At 37.1% G+C, this 18,659-nt stretch overlaps 1 protein-coding gene across 1 annotated transcript; it reads left to right on the top strand.

Annotated features, from left to right (window-relative positions):
• Nucleotides 1-231: 231 nt before the first annotated feature.
• Nucleotides 232-17,410, top strand: LOC140244452 (nondiscriminating glutamyl-tRNA synthetase EARS2, mitochondrial-like). Its single transcript, XM_072324091.1, has 14 exons — nt 232-441; nt 1,252-1,324; nt 2,352-2,437; nt 6,184-6,354; nt 7,562-7,642; nt 8,255-8,347; nt 9,096-9,190; nt 10,153-10,207; nt 10,750-10,854; nt 13,570-13,730; nt 14,482-14,545; nt 15,029-15,134; nt 15,836-15,999; nt 17,082-17,410. Exons 1-14 carry the CDS (start codon nt 232-234, stop codon nt 17,172-17,174), a joined length of 1,557 nt encoding a protein of 518 aa, XP_072180192.1. The 3' UTR covers nt 17,175-17,410.
• Nucleotides 17,411-18,659: the final 1,249 nt, after the last annotated feature.

The raw sequence follows: 18,659 nt of genomic DNA, 5'->3' as shown, positions 1-18,659 counted from the left end.
CAATTATGTTTTTGAGCCGCTCAGCATGAAGAATTAATCCCACGAAAATACCAACATTTAAAGTATCTAATGGATAATTCCATATAAAAAAAAAACAACTGCAGTGAGTACAGAAGATTTACCTACATTACAGTGAGGGCTAGGTCAGGGCACATTAAAATCCCTCCTTTGATTTTTCTTTGCTTTCTCAGATTGTTACATCTGGTGCTATCCGCCCGAGGTGATGCTATGATGTTTGCCCCTAGGGCAAGGTGCAGAGGGAGAGGTCTGCTCCAACTGGCGTGGGTCGGTCTGCGATGGCGCTCCACTGTGCGAGTGAGGTTCGCTCCCAGTCCCACAGGGTTCCTCCATCTTGGAGGTCTCCGGACAGCACTCTACAACTTCATCTACGCCAAGTCCCACAGCGGGAAGTTCGTATTGAGAATTGAGGACACTGATCAGGTATTAAAATCTTGCATTCAAGTATCTTGCAAAATATTCTAGAAGAGAATATGATTGTCATCATATTTTGATATGTTGCCCTGATGCATGACAACAATTGAATTTGTACAAAATCTAAGAACTACTCTACAAAGTTTTACAAGATAGAGACTCAGCACCTATTGTAGTAAGTGGAGTTAACCCAGTTCAAATTTCCCGAGTGACCTTCCCTTTGTCCCAGTTTGTTAGAGAACCATTTTTAGGCACTTCTCTTATTTTCAAAATGACATAGTCCATAAACTTGCGCAATGAAACAATTTGGTAAATGGACTTCATGTTCAAACAAGGAATGAACTATGAATGCGTAGTCAAGGTGAACAGATTAGCCCATCATTTTAGCACTGGGAAAAGTATCCATGTCATTGCTTTGCTTTAATGCATGAACTAACCTTTTCTTTTATCATTGTCAAATACTGAGCTTTAATGAATACTTCGTTGATGTCGGGTAGATGTGTTAAACATATGTCACCCTGCATCACAAAACCATATAACTCAATTCAAATGGACTCTCCTAACCTACCTAAACACTGGAAAGAAAGGACACACTCTGGAAAGTGTAAACTTTAACATAATGTAGAAGAAGACTTTTTCAGAAAATATGAAAAACTCAATATTGGGTAGGTTAACCCATTTCACTTATTTTTAGTCCTCACACACAATCACTGCTTGCGACTTTTTGTTCGTTTTGTGATGCACGGTCACATATATATGTTGCACACATAAGTTACTCGTATACATAATATGCAAACATGATTCCGTTCTGATTGACAGACAAGACTGGTACCTGGTGCTCTTGATAACCTACATGCCATGCTGGACTGGACTGGCCTACATCCTGATGAAGGTGAGAATATTTCTAATCAACATGAGTTTTTGCTTTTAGTTATTTTATTTTTGTACTCTTAATTGGTTCCTTGGGATGTGATGACAATAATGAGAATTGACTTGTTTGTAATAATATGCAATGTTGCATATTCATATTTGAAGACATTTATGCAATGTATTTGACCTAAACTACTCTTTTGACGTGCATGTTCTAAATTGGTTTCAATCAAAGTAGACAGATAAAAACCTTGATAGGATATGCGAAGTGGATCTATCATATAGCTTTCTCTGACTGTTGTGGTGATCAGCTGCATCATCAAAAAATCTGTTCCACACAAAGATGGTAACATGTGGAACTTTGTATCTATCATTGAACGTGTGTCTACTGAACATTGAAAGTTTGCGGTGATGCAAGGTGACATGTGGTGATGCGGCTAACACCTTGAATTTTTCCTCATTAGACACACATCAGGTATTGGTGAAGTGATGCAGGGTAGTCTGCCATCCACCTCTGTATGTGGTCGATATAAAGCATTGATGCAAGGGAGGGTTTTCAGTAGATACAGAATGGGTAACAAAACTTGTGATGTACTGACAGTCTCAAATTCTTATTAGAAGATTCTTTGTATTATTCAGTTGATCATTAGGCTGTGCATGGTCTTATATTTCATGCAGCAATGGCATATGTATATTCAAAGCCAACCCTATGTACAATTTGTTGTACCAAATGGCCCTTCAATTAACAGGGCCTGCTGGAGACTTTTTCACTGCCAAAATTATTCATCGTCATCATTGATTTGTTTGTAATTTAGCCTTTGTATAAAGTTCAATTAGCCAATTCCTGTCTTAATTTCTGGCTCTAGGCCCAATAATCTTGTGTTTCAGTGTACTGACTGTTGACACGTCAAAACAATTATGTGCTCATATTTGGAACAACTTCAATGCACAGTGCAATTATGAAAGTTTCCTAAGGATAGATAGTCAAGTTTTGCTCTTTTTAAATGCTGTATAAAGTTAGTTCTCTTGTCCTTCTTTTAACTCAAAAGGACCCGCGGCAGGAGGCGACTATGGACCATACATACAGTCAGAACGACTTGAGATATACAAGCACCACATCCAGACCCTGCTAGATGTAAGTGTCTCTTCTGTTCTTCAATAAATCTGCCTGTTTGGAAAAAGGGCTAAGAGCCGTTAGCCCATTCCATACTGAATTCTGAAATCCCCATAGACTTAATACACAGACCACCAGGTTAACTGAAAATGCTAAAAATCGAAGTTTTCACAAGGGTTATTGGGTTACCAGGATTTTTTAGTCAAAATCTTAGCGTCATACCTTTGGCAGGCCCGTAGCCAGGATTTTTCAAGGGGGGGTGCGGTCACTAAAAAAACGGACCTTCGCCAATACCAATGATGACACACACACACACACACACACACACAATTGTATATATATATATATATATATATTCTTCGGACGACCGAACTACAAAAGTTGTATAAGAATTTGCGCGCAAAGCGCGCCGCAAATTGTGAATTTTGACTGTTTTAATGACGTTTTAAAGTCTCGAGGAAATTTGTATTTTTGTCTGTTGCATGCAATCGCGTTACGGTATTTTATCTAGGAAATAGTAAAAACTCATTTTGCCAGGAAGTTGGTTGCAAAGTTTAATTGTGTTCGAGACTCTGCGCGCATAGCGCGCCGCAAAATTGAGAATAGTGATTTTCCTGGTGTTGTTTTAACTTTTATTTTATCTATTGTATACCCGCGTTAGCAGGCCTGAAGCCTGGTATGCGAGTTTGTCAAAAACGAAAATAAATAAGAAAATTTTTAAAACAAAATGAATTGTAAATGTGAACCGTTTATATTTTGCCTCCTTGTGGTAGGGTATTTCCAGCATTTCCGAACTTTCAAATAATCATTTCAGATTTAATAATATCAAAGGTAGTAGATCCGATTCGCAAACATCTCCAATATCAGTCAAATGTCATATTAACCATCATGCTAAGAAGGTTTTCTTTGTGAAATTTGGAGGTCAGTGAAATTCAAAAATTAAACATCCGTTAGCCATTGGAAGAAGTTGAGTGCAAATTCAGACCTCAGGCTTAGTGCTCAGATGTTTTCCTATTTGATTTGATCTGTCTTACTGTGCACACTAAGATACATACTGGAATGGTTATTTCCTATTTATTAAATTATAGTAGCATATTTGGTTACTAGCTGTCTCTAGGCATTTTCGAATTTGGGCTGCAAAGAGATCCACTACCCTTAATTTAGAAGAGAGATAAGTAAATAATGATAAAATAAACAAACAAAAAAGAATGAGTTTCTTTTGTAATACTATCTGACAAACTTTTTACTTTACCATTTTACTTCATAGCTCAGCACTTTCCATTCTCTCTCATACCCTCTTACCCATTACATTTAAATGAAATACAACTAAAATGAGTTTGCGTGCCTGCATAATACTCTTTGGAAATTATAAGTGAGAATGTTCTTAGGTTTTGGCTCACTTTAAAATGAGAACCAATAGAACTGTCACAACATGAGAAAATGTATAAGTAATAATCAACAGTACATTTCCGAATTTGGCCTGCAAAGAAATCCGCTACCTGTAAGTTAGAAAAGAGATTAGTAAATGATGATGAAATAAACAACAAAAAAGAATGAGTTTCTACCGCCGTATCCAGAACAGAGCCTGAAACGGTGCAGGCTCAAGAAATCGTTTTTACTAATACGTCTTGAAGTACTGTGTGATACTGTTGACTCAGACTTCTACAAAGCTGTAAGTGAGAATTTTAACCCAATCCGGCTCATTACCTGTGTTTTTTATGAAAAATATGAATAAAGAATGTAAATTAAATAACGACGCGTCACAATGCAGTCTAACGCTCTCACAATGTTATCATACATAGGGTTTTTCCCTGACTGTTTTTACTCCGGAGCTCTTGCAATATTCAGGCTTTTGTAATACTATCTGACAAACTTTTTACTTTACCATTTTACTTCATAGCTCAGCATTCTCTCTCATACCCTCTTACCCATTACATTTAAATGAAATACAACGAAATTGAGTTTGCGTGCCTGCATAATACTCTTTGGAAATTATAAGTGAGAATGATAGGTTTTGGCTCACTTCAAAATGAGAACCAATCGAACTGTCACAACATGAGAAAATGTATAACTAATAATTTGTTGGAACCGTAAGCAAATGCCAGCTGAAGGCGAGTAGGCAAGTGTGTTTAAAAGCATTAGATTATGCACGGAGATCGTACAGTTACTTGATAGATGATCTTTTCTCGAATGTTGGTACTAGCAAAAGAGCTAGAAAAAGCAGCTACAAGGGTTGTATTATAATTCGTTAGGCATGCATAATGGCCCAATGAGTGTTACAAGAGAACTGGAGTAAGACAGGTCTTTCATTTTGTTTTGTCTCTCCTAATCGTTCGTAAGAAATGCTAATTCATGACCACCTTTTCACAATTTGATTGGAGCATGCATTCATAATGGAAAATAGTTGACATAATAATCTATCCCCAGGCATTATCATGCCAACATGTACTTATATATACATGTACTATATCTTTGTGAGACGTAGATATAAAATGTCTCAGGTTTTCGATTATAGTAATTTCGAGGAAATTTCTTTAATCTTTATCATATATGTAAACTTGAGGCTATTAGATTTTCATCCACTTACCTCTGTTCCTGTGAAAAAATGCAAGTGTCAACCTCAATGTCATCCACGAATCGCACGTACTCGGGCGGCCAGTGGAAAAAAAAAAAACACTGGTCACACGCGCCAAGGGCCATGGCATGCAGTGCCAATATAATAATAGCTCGCACAAATTGATACATAACATTTGTGTTTGTGTGCATGGGGACGATCCGATGGTTCATACAACAAAAGGGTTTCGTACAATTATTTCTAACATTGTTAAACGTACTCTTCCACATTTACGTAGTATACAATGTGTCTTTATATTTATTTGGATTGTTATCTTGAGAATTGCTAAAAACCGTTATTATGAAAAAGTGGACCTTTCAGAATTTGGGGGGGTGCGTACGCACCCGACGCACCCCCCCTGGCTACGGGCCTGTTTGGTATGGATGAAACTCCAGCAAGATTTTTGTAAAATTCAGCCTGATTATCATCAATTCAGAATGCAGGTGTAAGTTTCTTTAATTTGTCTCCCTCTGCAAATGAAATTTTAGATTGCTAATTTACAGATCAGCAGTTGTGATTTTATAACAAATTTCAGTTGTAGAGGGAGACAAATTGAAGAAACTTAACCCTGAACCTTTACCCCTCTGAACAATTTCTTGCTTTCATTTAAATTCAGCATTATTATTAATTTTCAATATTTTCCACAGTTAGCTTGCCTTTCAAAATCTAGTAGGTATCAGTATGTATTTGTTGGTGTGTGTGTGTGTGTGTGTGTGTATGTACTCTAAACTAGCAGGAATCCGATTTTGACTTTTCTCTCAAAATGAGATCTTACATTCAGTGAAATACTGCTGGGGCCATTAAAAAAAAAAAAATGTTGAATTAATCATTGTGTATTTCTTGCTGTCAAATTGAAGATTGCATATTTGCAATGTTGCAGTTTATACTGGATTCAAAGTCATATAAATATTTGAATTTTTAGAACTGAGTTGAATGTGTGTTTTACTTTCTATAGACCTGCAAGGGCCCTATAGTGCCTTTGTGACATGACTGATCTTCAGATCAAGGTGAATTTTCATATGTGCACATTAGATCATTCATAAACTGGAAAAGAGTTTTGATCACCTGTCCAGTGAGAGCTGGAAGCCTATACCTGTGTGCATGCATTGATTGAAGCACTTCATGACTCGGATATTTACCTTTTCAACTTCAGAATGGCTCCGCCTACAGGTGTTTCTGTTCCTCCCAACGTCTGGATCTCCTGCGCAAGGCGGCGATACGGAACGGTGAGACACCCCGGTATGACAACAAGTGCCGTCAGGTGTCACCGGATGAGGCGGACAAGCTCTCCAGGGAGGGGAAGAGCCACGTCATAAGATTGAAGGTATTCCATTATATACAGCACCCACGAAAGATGTTTACTATCTGATTGGTCAACTGCTTGTCATTCGACATTCACTGAAAAGTACTATTGCATGCTGTTGAGCCCCAATTTTAGTCAAATTAGATAGTTTTGGATATTACACTTTGAAATCATCCCTCTACATATTATACATATGGGGGTGGTGGTAGGCCTAATATCCTCTTGTGTCCATTATATTGGCCCCTCTGAGTTTTCACAGTGCACCTACGTTGGAGAGGGATGTTAGATAGAGTTGCTTAATTTCATTGTATCGGCACAAGTTCAGAAAGAAATGTGAAAAATGTCCATTTCAGAAACCAATAGGAGCTGTAATCTTAACACTTCTTTCCAATTCAATAATTAGTAATAGATTGTGTGATTAGAAGCTTTTGAAAATTTTACAACCAAACAAACAAATGCAATATGAATACCAAATGACTCGAATAAGATATAATTTTTATCCAGCCTTATGAAACAGAAACAGTCAGTGACTTGTGAAACTTTTAATGAAAAGACATGATACGAAACCAAATATTTGTTCCTAGGACGTGCGGGTTAAGTTACCCTTCTTTCTCCCTGGCGGCCGTCATGATTGCACAAAAGATGGCTCTTGCAGTGATATGATTTGAGAATGTTTTGTTGGTACATGTTTTCTTATTTCTCTATGTAAACATATCTGAATAGATAGATAATGGCTGTGATATACTGTGGTTAACAAGCATCGATTTACTCAGTAAAAGTGGAAATTTTCGCAGTGTTCAAATTTGCATTTTGTGCAACAAGAAACTAGCCTGAAAATAAAAGCACACAAATATTTTTGCTTGCCATATGTTCCAGCAGTTGATGTCTTGATTCTGCAGAATTAAAAACATGCAAAACTCTTCTTACCCGGCCAAGCGCGAAAACTCAGTCGCGCAAAACATATCCACTCTTACAGTACGAGATGCATGACATTTGTCACAATTAAACTATTTTCAATATGAACTTCGTAAATTCCACACTACATCTATTCCATATCTCAGAGGGAAGGGGATCATTAGTGTGGTGTGGAATATTTGGCAGAAAAGTTGATTGTATTTGGCCCTGAAACAAAATCATCTCGAGAATTTTAAGAATTTCGTTTCCTCTAATTTTCACTTGTTTTTTTTTTTTTTTTTTTTTTTTTACTCTTTCCATGATATCTGTGTAGCTGAATCCTGGAGTTGAGCCTAATGAGGACCTGGTCTATGGCAGAACACTCTACGATGCAGGTCATGTTGAGGGTGATCCAGTAAGTTTCACCTTTGACCTCTCACAAATGCCAAACATATAAGGTATTAAACATTATCGGTGTTTTCTACAACATCCCGACGCGCATAAAATGAAATTCTATTAGTAGATGTTAATCTGTATTGGAATAGCAAGTGACAAACGTAGCTCAAACAATCTTGAGGTGTTGCTACATGAATAAAAACACTTGGTGAACGTCCTGTTTATTTTTTTTCCCAATAATGCTTTTGTAGATGCTGAATTTGCGGTAAAAGTGCTGCAGCTAAACAAATATGTAGGATATTGTTACAACATTGTAGTTTAGCAGTCCAAATTAGGGGAAAGTTGGAGTGTTGTTTGTTGTTTGTTTTTTGTTTATCCATGTTCAAGTTCTAAAACTTGTCAATTTCTTCTGTCACTTCTGCCATTTCTCTGTTGATTTTTCTCTTTCTTTTTTTTTTTCAAAGTGATAGGCTTTTTAAAAAGATCCAATGTTCAGTGAACTATGCTGTTGGCTCTGTATTGTCATGTCCCTGACTGGTGAAAGTAGGAATTTCTCTTCAAATGTGGAGGTGTTCCTTCTACATGCTCATTTTATTTCTGATGTTCTGTTCATTCTGCCACATGTCCTCAGGTTCTTATTAAAAGTGATGGCTATCCCACCTACCATTTTGCCAATGTGGTTGATGACCATCTCATGGAAATCACTCATGTCTTGAGAGGCCAGGTGAGATTGGAAGAGAAAGCCGCTATCATTTGGCTTTATAATGGTCATGAAATGGTTCCTAACAGACATTTCAATTATACATAAAAGCTGAAGAAGACTTTGGGTAGTATCGTGCAATAAATTGTGTAATATTAAAAGCTCTGATTTTTTGAATAAGAATTTTACCTCACTACGCTAGCTGTCTTGCTCACAATTTTCTCTGACTTCTGTGTAAAGGTAATGCTTGTTGAAAATAATGACGGCAACAAAAAGAAATAAATCTTACTGTGTTATTTGATACGGTTTCAGTGATTGAATGGCCTCATTTTGAGATTCATAGTTGGTTTCTAAACCAGCAAAGATCACATGTCTTCAAACATAGCAGTTCCATGAAGGTATATATGTGTGTATCAAGGGATTGACTCATTTTGCTTGGCATGTGGACAAGCCAGCAGAGTAATGCAGATCAGATTCACATCTTATGGAGTTATTCCCCGCCTGCTTTAGTGGGAAAGATTGACATTGCTCAACTTTGATGTAACTATCCTATAAACACCATGCTGTGGTTGCAAGGTGATTGTCATGTGAGCTTGATAATCAGCACCACTTTGTTACCGTCATCAAACAAAAATCCATGTCACTGTAGCACAGACTGGCTTATGTTGCAAACAATAATGCTCCAACATTTAAGTTTAAAATGTTTATGGTTTTTTTCTGTAAGTATTTTTTGTTTTGTTTGCATTCATTCTTCATCTTTATTTATATCTAGGAGTGGCTTGCTTCAGTCTCCAAGCACCTCTCCCTCTACCAAGCATTTGGATGGCGCCCTCCACAGTTCGCTCATCTCCCGCTGCTCATGAACAAGTGAGGAACAGTGTAATCACTTAATCAGCATTTGTATTCAAATTGGCAACAGAAACGATACTGTCATTTATAAAGTAAGATAAAAGTAGCATTCTGTAAAGTTTCAATTATCCACCCTTTGATGTATTCCATGGAGACATAAAGCATTAGAAGCCTATGCAGTGATACTGTTGTTAACCCTTTGAGGAGGGACTGATTTTGGTATAACACACATTTCCCTTAAACACCTGCCCAAGTATACTCGGGCTCATATTTAATGGGTTAATCATTTTGCACATTTTATTGTTGATACCTTTCAGAGTTATCTATAAACAGGTAGTTTTACACACACACATTACCACGTTAATTAAACAGGACTCAGTTCAACATTGCGGTGGCTCAGTTTGTAAATTTTGCTGACTGAGCGTTACGATCATGTTCAAAAGGATGACAAAATAATTTAGCATGCAAAATGTTTGAGCAATTTGATGTCACTATCAGGAAATTTATGAAGAAGATCATCACACTGTAATATGTGCTCTGGAATGAACCATTTGCTGAATGGTTTATTCTATCAAACACTGCTTGTCTGTAGCACATATCAAGTATTGTAAATCCTAATACAAATATTTGCCCTTTTGAACATCTGTGTTTATTTTCAAAAATTATTGATTAATACACTGTACTTCATTTCTACACAAGATCAGAGACTGAGGAACATACAGCTCAGATTTTCCAAACTTTTAACATTTTTGAAAAGTGCCTTTAAGAAGGACTAGCTAATAGAATGGATTTACTGCACGTATTATTTCAAAATGTATATGTGTCATGTGTTGATTTGTGTAGGAAATCATTTTATACATCTAGTATCTATTTTCTGGGAAGCTGGCAGATTTGTTTAAGAAAAATAGTGAATTTTTAGTATGTGAAAAACAGTAACAAATTTTGTGGCGATTTTTTCTTTCATATTTGCATTCCTGCAGGGATGGCAGTAAATTGTCCAAGCGACAAGGTGACATATTTGTGGAGAGTTTCAAGGTATGTGCAATGTCTTAGAATTGTTATTGTACGATTTATATTGTACCTTAGAGGTTTTGCCTACAATGGAAGTTACTCTGCTTCTCTCAAGTTCTTTCAGCTGTCATTAAAAGAATATTTCAGTAACCAACATTTTGATAGTGGTTCAGTGCATTGATCTCTGTGCAAAAAAATAAATAAATAAATAAATAAATAGATGAATAAATAAATGAAAATAATATATACATATATGTATATATATATATAGATAGATAGATAGATAAATAAATAAATAGATGAATAGATAAATGAAAAATGAGAAAATGCACCTAGAAAATGACACAGGGTGAGTGGTGATGTTATTGTTAATTTATTCTCCAGGCCAGTCAAAAGAGAAGATAGAATATAACTTATAAAATGTTTGTGTTATTTAGAATAACTCATGCCATATTTGACTTTTAAGTCCTATTCTTCAATATGCATTTATTGTGAAGAATACTTATGATTATGTCGACTTCCTATTCTTCATGTTCATTTCATCTCATATTTGTCATTATCCACAGACGCAGGGGTATTTACCAGAATCTGTGCTGAACTTCATCACTTTCTGCGGATCAGGTTTCGAAGACAACCGGAGGATACGGAACTTGGAAGAATTAATCCAGGAGGTATTATATGAAAAGCAGTTACATAATGCTAAACATTAGATTAATAGAAAGATCGATCATGCGTTGCTCAGGAAGCATGAAATAAACAAAGGAAAAGAGTCAAGTCGTAAGGGTGGAAATTTTGTTAAATTCAACATAGAATAAGAAAGTTGTGGAAGTGGTGGAGTGTCTCATGTCTTCATGAAACAGTGAAGTTTGTCATGGTCATAAATATCAGATTTTATTAGGAATCAAGATTAGCATATAATGATGTTATCATCTCTCTGGCCCGAATTCAGGCAGGTGGTTTAACTGTAGACCATGGTTTAAGATCCAAACCATGGTTTAACATAAGTGTGAAATAGGCATACCTTTGACTTGCATGTATCAAAGTGCATTTGTTACTGGACTTCTGTTGGTGTATGCAATTTATTTATTTATTTTATTTCGCTTTATTTATACTGGGGGCTCAATCAGTACTTGAGTACTGTTTTCCAGAGGGCCCTGTAAACAAATACATGCAAGATAACACTCATAATAAATACACAATCAGTCAATCGTAGATTTACGCAGAAGAAATTTGCATCAACCATGGTCTGAATTCAAACCACCTTCGTGAATTCGGGTCATTAGGTCTGTTGCAGTAGTGTCTGCGTATAGGTTTGTACATTATCAAAATCCAATATATGATCATGACAAATAACCAAGAATGCTTGAACTATGAATTGGTTAAACTCCATTGTTTAATTCAACATTGAATGTGCTATTCATGATTATTGACACAAGGTGGATACCTTGGCATTTATGTGCCTTCCCAGTGTACACACAGACAGCATGTGGGCCTATTGATCTTAATGAATGGTATCTAATGCTTCGCTGAGTCTGAATCCATTGTGTACGTCACCTCCCAACGTTCCATATTTTTAATTGTTCATTATTTGGCTTTGAGCTAACTCCTGCTGTTCTTCTTGAATGAATCCCACTGAAATCAGGTATTCAAGAATGAGATCCTTGTCACTGACTGAAACTCTGAGACTGCAGGAGAGATTAAAGGGATACATTAGATAATTACATTCTTTTTTTCTGTGCAGGTTGAAAAGTGTGTCTGCATGTCCCTTTCCCCCTTTTCAATTTGCTAGTTTTTATGCCTCCGCCACGAAGTGGTGCCGGAGGCATTATGTTTTCGGGTTGTCCGTCCGTCCGTCCGTCCGTCTGTACGTACGTCTGTCCGCTTTCGTTTACACGATAACTTGAGTAATATTTACTGGAATTTTACCAAACTTGGTCCAAGTATGAAGTATGATGGGGCAATTATTTGATTAGATTTTGGGTGAAATTGGCTGGAGGTCAAAGGTCATGGTCAAATCATGAAATTGTATCCGTTTACGCGATAACTCAAGACTGGATGGAGCAAATTTCACCAAACTTTGTTGGAGAATGATGTATGATGGGACAATTACTTGATTAGTTTTTCAGTGAAATCGGACAGAGGTCAAAGGTCAAAGATCAAGGTCAAATCCTAAAATTTATCTGTTTACGTGATAACTCAAAACTGGATGAAGCAGCTTTCACCAAACTTGGTCCAAGGATGATGTAGGATGGGACAATTAGTTGAGTAGATTTTAGTGACATTGGCAAGAGGTCAAAGGTCAAAAGGTCAAGGTCAAATGCTACAAATGTTGCAATTTCCCCCATATCTATGCAATGCCCAAAGGTATTTTCTTGAAACTTGGTGTGGACATGTACTACTGCGTAAAGATTCTCCAGAGAGAGTTTCATGTCATAAGGTCAAAGGTCAAAAGGTCAAAAGTGAGGTGAAAATGTTGCAATATTACTTTTCTCTCAAATGCTTCAATGTATCTTCGTGGAACTTGGTACATATGCATGTACTGTCTGGCAGGGATTATCTAGGGAATTTAGGGGTCATGGGTCAATAGTCAGGGGTCAAAGGTCAAGGTCAACTCCTCAAAATTTTACTATTTCCCTCATATACTAGTATATGCAATGCTTGCATTATTAGTTTCAAAACTTAATACATGCATTACCTAATGGAGATTCTCCAGGAAATTTCCAGCCAGAAGGTCAAAGGTCAAAGGTTAAGGGTCAAAGGCCAAGTTTCAATGCCCCCCCCCCCCAAAAAAAAAAAAAAAAAAAAAAAAAAATCTATTTTGTACCGTCATCACACTCTTTCTTCGTACCTTGGAAATTACTCAATGCATAAACTTCCCCAAAATTCCCCAAATATGTGTACCTGCACTCTTAGAAAATTATAGCAAACCCAGTTCAAGACATTTCTGACAAACATGTCATTTCAATATTTTGCCAGTTATGTGAAACTGTCATGGATCACACATTGTGAAGACATTGTACTATACGCCTATTGGGAGAATCATGCATTATGGCGGAGGCATCAGTCGCCATAGCGACATTTCTAGTTCTGCTATGCTGCAGCCCTTCTAAACTGATCCTATAGCCTCTTGTTGCATTCATATACATTTTTAAGAACAAAGTTAAGTGCATTGTATTATTTGTGTGTTTGTGTGTGTGTGTGTGTGTTGTATATGTATATGTACACAACAAATAAGATAGGGTAAAATTTAACATGTATGCAAGTATTATACATACAATATATTTTATCATTTCATAAGCTACTGTTCATTCGTGGTACTGAAATCATGCTGAATTAGGGAAAGACCAAATGACTGATTGAATGGTTTTGTCTTTTGATTTCTTCAGTTTTCGCTAGACAGAGTGACCACCCACTCAGCCGTGCTGGACATGGAACTGCTTGACCAGGTCAATCAAGGTCACGTCAAGAGGCTGATGGGGTCGCATGAAGGTCAACAGCGGCTCTTTGCAGAGCTGCGCCAGATCGTCGTCAAAACCTTTAGCGGACGGTGAGGATCCCGAAAGAAGAATTTGTGGCACCAAGGTGTCCATACTGAAGAGATTGTATTTTCCCAAAGCATGCGACACTGAAAGAAAATATTGTCTCGATGAGAAATATATCCCAGGGGATTATAAATGTGAAAATTTCAATTTTAGACAAAGCAATATTTGTGACATTTCATGGTCTAAATAAATGCAAATCATGTGGTTCTTTCCCGTCTGGCAGCCACTCAAATTCTGGAAATATATTACCTGACTTGATGCAATGCTCATGGTCTAACAATTTCAGTCTTCGGTACATTAGTCGCATGATTGCATTGAGACCAATCACTGAGCAGTGTTTGTATAGACCATTTAATAAAAAGTAATAAATGATGTACTGCTAGTTTAATACCCACAGAAATCTGCCCAATAAAAGTGAATTGAAATCTTTAAAGAGCTCACAATAGAGACCTTCCTTCTTCAAAGAGACGAGAGAAAATGGCTGTAGAATGCTTGTGTGTTCGTTTGTACTGGTTCTGCCAAAAACCTGATGCCTTTTATACCAAATGCCATCTCTAGATTAGAAATTTGCTGAAATATTTGGACGGAAGAAAATGGTTGTGAATTGCTTGTGTATTCACTTCTACAGCTTGAGCAGAAATTTGACATCTGGTAACACCAAAATGCCATCTCTAGATTAGAAATTGCTGTATTGGGAATGTGTGTAGAAGAGGATTACTGCATGAGATAAAGAGTATAAATGTTTCTTGCCGACAGAGATGACGGAGTACTCCTTGACATGGATGACATCTACCTGAAGAGAATTCTACTCGCTAGAATGGTAAGAAGTTCATCCCGGTCTGTTATATTCCATTTCTCTTTTTAGCTCACATGAATTGAAGGCTTAAGTGAGCTATTTGCGATCAGTCATTGTCCGGCATGCATCATCACTCATCTGTCCATCATCCATTATGTAAACTTTTACGTAGAAATATTCCAAAATATTGTTTTTTTCTAGAACCAGAAGTGATAGAGCTAAGTTAATACTTTGCATGAGTACATTGATGACTGTAGTTTCAAGTTTTTTCATGCAGATCCAGGAGTGCCATCAATACTTCCAGTGTACAATTTGGGGTAATATTTCACAGTTTCATCATTTCGCGATGGACTTGTGTTATCACAGCGTTATTTCACACATTTCTTGTGCATATGTCTCCATTTTAGAGCAAAAATCAACTGTTTCTACAGTCATATTGAAACTATGCTTAACGAGTAAGAGATGGTGTTTGAAATATAACAATAATTTCATCTTCATCCCTGATAGGATCACATCAGCCAGCTGAGGGATCTGGCTGGACCTGACTATACTTTCCTATGGCTGACCCCTGACCTTTCCCCTAAGCAGTTCACCTCCATCACAGAACATGCAGGTAGGCCTCCATGGCTGAGAAAAATAATGTATCTTTCCTGGTGATGTCAGGCTGACATCTGCTCACAAATCCTGTGCGGTGGAAACTCATAATAAAGAGATTGGATATTGGATTGGAGATTGGATATATATTCCAACTCTTTATATTTCCTTGTCTTTGAGCCCTGCTATAATGAAGAATCTCTTTTGATATAACAAGATAATTGTCATGGTTTCCAGGTCCTCGTTATAACAAGACTCCCCTGTCAGTGTTTTGATGATCTCTTTCAAATTAAATCTTGATGATTATCATCACTGAAATAAGAACCTAATATTCATCTTTTTAGTCACTAAACCTCTCTCCTGACCAGATTGTTCACACACATAAACATGATTGTATGGGACTATGTATAAAATTTACATCACTCTTCCTAGCTTTCACAGGAGTTTTGAATTCAATAGTTTGCTTTTGTATGTCCCATCTTGATAAAAGCCATCATGATGATATTATTCTAGCTATGAAAGTCAAATTGAACACAGTGTGGAATTGCGCGTTAAATGTCACTGACACTGACGACATATGGTTCCAAGTGGTTTGAAAGGTGTGTATTTCTTGTTATTTTTGTGGGATAAGGGCAGTGGTGTTTTGAGGCTCTATATGTGACTCAAATGACCTCACCGATGTGGTAATTTCATCCATTTCTTTCTGCTTGGAAACCGCAGACCGTGTTCTGTCGTCTGCGTCGGACTGCCTCGCGTTCCTGGATGCCCAAGACTTCCAGAAGGCGACCCTGGCTCCGGAGCTCAAGACTTGTTGCTCCCGCCACCCAGAGGTCAAGTACGCCCACTGCATGAAGCTGCTCCGACTGGCCATGAGTGGCAGAATGGTAAGAAACCCAGTCCTCATCCTTTTAAAGGGGATGGCTAGTAACTGATCTGTGGGAATCAGTGGGAATGCTGGGGAATGATTGTTCCAATCCTTGTACCTTATATATCTATTGTTGTGTGAAAATTATTTGCGTCAGAATGGTCTCATATTCAAGGAATGTGCAGTTCAATGTTTCCAGGTAAGCATGCCTGTACAGTGACGGGGCGATCGTTAATGGCCTGGTGATGATCGCCCTGACACTGTACAGGCACGCTAACCTGGAAACATCGAATTGCACATTACTTGAATATGAGACCATTCTGAAAAAATAATTTTCACACAATAATAGATCTATAATGTACTCTTAAATGAATCCCACAAGGATTGGAACAATCATTCCCCAGCATTCCCACTGATCAGTAACTAGCCATCCCCTTTAAAGATGTTTAAGTACTAGTATAGCTACAGTGCCGACATCATTTAAGAGAATACAATTGAGGCACACTTCATGCCAGTTCTGTCATTCCATGCATAGAGAAGAAGATTGATTTCAAGTAATAAATGCTTTGAATTTTTTTTCTTTGCTTAAATGTGCAGCAGCTTTAGAAATGTGTTTAGAAGGTGTCAGATTCCATATTTCTTGAGCTTATGAATGTACTGGAATTGAAGGGCATATTGTTGAGATAGTGTTCAATGTTAAAGCACATATTGGCATAAACATACCTCAGGGTGAATCAAAGCATAACACAACACATAGCATATTACATAACATTGTTGATGATGGTCTCCTCCAATTGTACCTCAAAATATGTCAATGTTTACTCCTTTCATGTACCTGTGTGTCTATTAAGTTTAGTTATCACTCTTTTTGTCTTATTTTAGTCAAATTATCGTTGATCTACTGCATTTTTTTTTTTTTGTAGAAGTGGACAAATAATCAGTTGAACTGAACTGAAAACTGAAATTAAGTCTCCTGTTCATATGAAAGTACTTTGGGTATGTTTGCAGTCCATGTAATTTTTTCAAATACAGAGAACATTAGTAGTTTTATTTTAATCACTACATATATCTTTTTGCTATTCTGTTTCTCTCTCCATGCAGCGAGGTCCAGCAGTTGCCGAGATGATTGAAATTCTTGGGAAAGAGGAGACGCTGAGGAGGATACAGCTGGCCCTTGATTTGGTCCACAGGTGACAGTTGCCATGCCAACCAGATGATGCCTTTCTAACTGTTGGTATTTCCCACCTAGAGACTTTGCCTCGTGCAGATTGTGCTGTAAAGAAAGCAGCAAACACACCATCAGCGAATTTGTGTCGTGGTGACTAAGAGCCAATGAAGCGAAAAACCACTTTGCATACAGTTTTTCCAGGAACTACACGTTTACCCCTTTTCCTGCAAGATTCCAAAAATCCCACAGACTCTATGCATGGCACCCCTGAGGCTGGAGTTTGTGATGAGTTAATCACTGACAAGTTAAAGACTACCAGTGGAAAAACATTTAAAGGACAAGTTCACCCAAATATATGTGTGGATTGAGTGAATGCAGCAGTATCAGTTGAACAAATCAGTGAAAAATTGAGGGAAATCGGACAATCCATTCAAAAGTTATGACCTTTTAAAGTTTCATTGCCACCATCGCTGGATGAGAAGACTACAACATTTAATGACATCACTGCAGGACAAGGATATTTCATTTTTTTACGAAATATTCTCATTCCCTCAATTTGTAACTGACACATGTCAAGGGTGATTTTGTTCTCTCTGCTTTCTGAAAGAGGTAGGTAAGTCAAGTGCTCTTTCATTATGAAATGCTATAAATATGAAAATATATTGAATATATATATATATATATATATATATGTGTGTATGTATACATGCATGTAATATATTTTGGTGAACTTGTCCTTTAAATTATGTTTAATCCTTCCGATTAATCTTCACTATATTCACCGTACAATTAATTTCATTTCAACAGAAATGGATGCATATGTCCCTTTAATGTAGTCTTTTTTTTTTCATGGAGCACCATGTGTTTGCATTTCATTTTAGAATAAAATAACTCAATTAACAAGAATGCATATATCCTCTCATATTTAAAATTAAAAAATTTAAAACTCTATCTTGCCATTTCTGTTGTGTCAGCATTTGTTGAATTTAGTGGGGAAAAAAAATGTTACATGGTACCATCTATGAGTCTAGACAATGCAATAGGAAATTGGCATGCAAGAAGTGATTGGACTGACTCACGCACAGCGTCCACCAACCTATGACCAAGTCTACATTCAATGTCCGATTTCAGATGTCATTAATCAGTTGATTTTTTTGTGTCGGACCAAATGTGTCCACTCAATAGTTTACCAGCATAACACCAAACTGACACAAAATTTGCCTCACGCCTGGTTCAAACACTTGAAGAGAAGATGTATAAAAGGAAGACACAAAGCAATAACTTTCATTTCCATTTACAAGGAAAAAGGGTGGACTTGTTTATTCAATGTTCACAATGATTCCACAAACCAATTAACATATGACAGAGAAAACCAACACAGCACCATTGCGCGCACGTCACTGTGCATACCTGTAGATGTCCTTCTGTGGATACGTCAAGACAGGCAGTATCCATGTGACTTGAAGTTTATTTATATTACAATATAATATGAATTCTCTAGTAGAAAGCTG

The sequence above is a fragment of the Diadema setosum genome, chromosome 21, assembly GCF_964275005.1.
Source record: "Diadema setosum chromosome 21, eeDiaSeto1, whole genome shotgun sequence".
NCBI lineage: Eukaryota > Metazoa > Echinodermata > Echinoidea > Diadematoida > Diadematidae > Diadema > Diadema setosum.
This window is presented reverse-complemented; position numbering and strand designations above follow the sequence as displayed.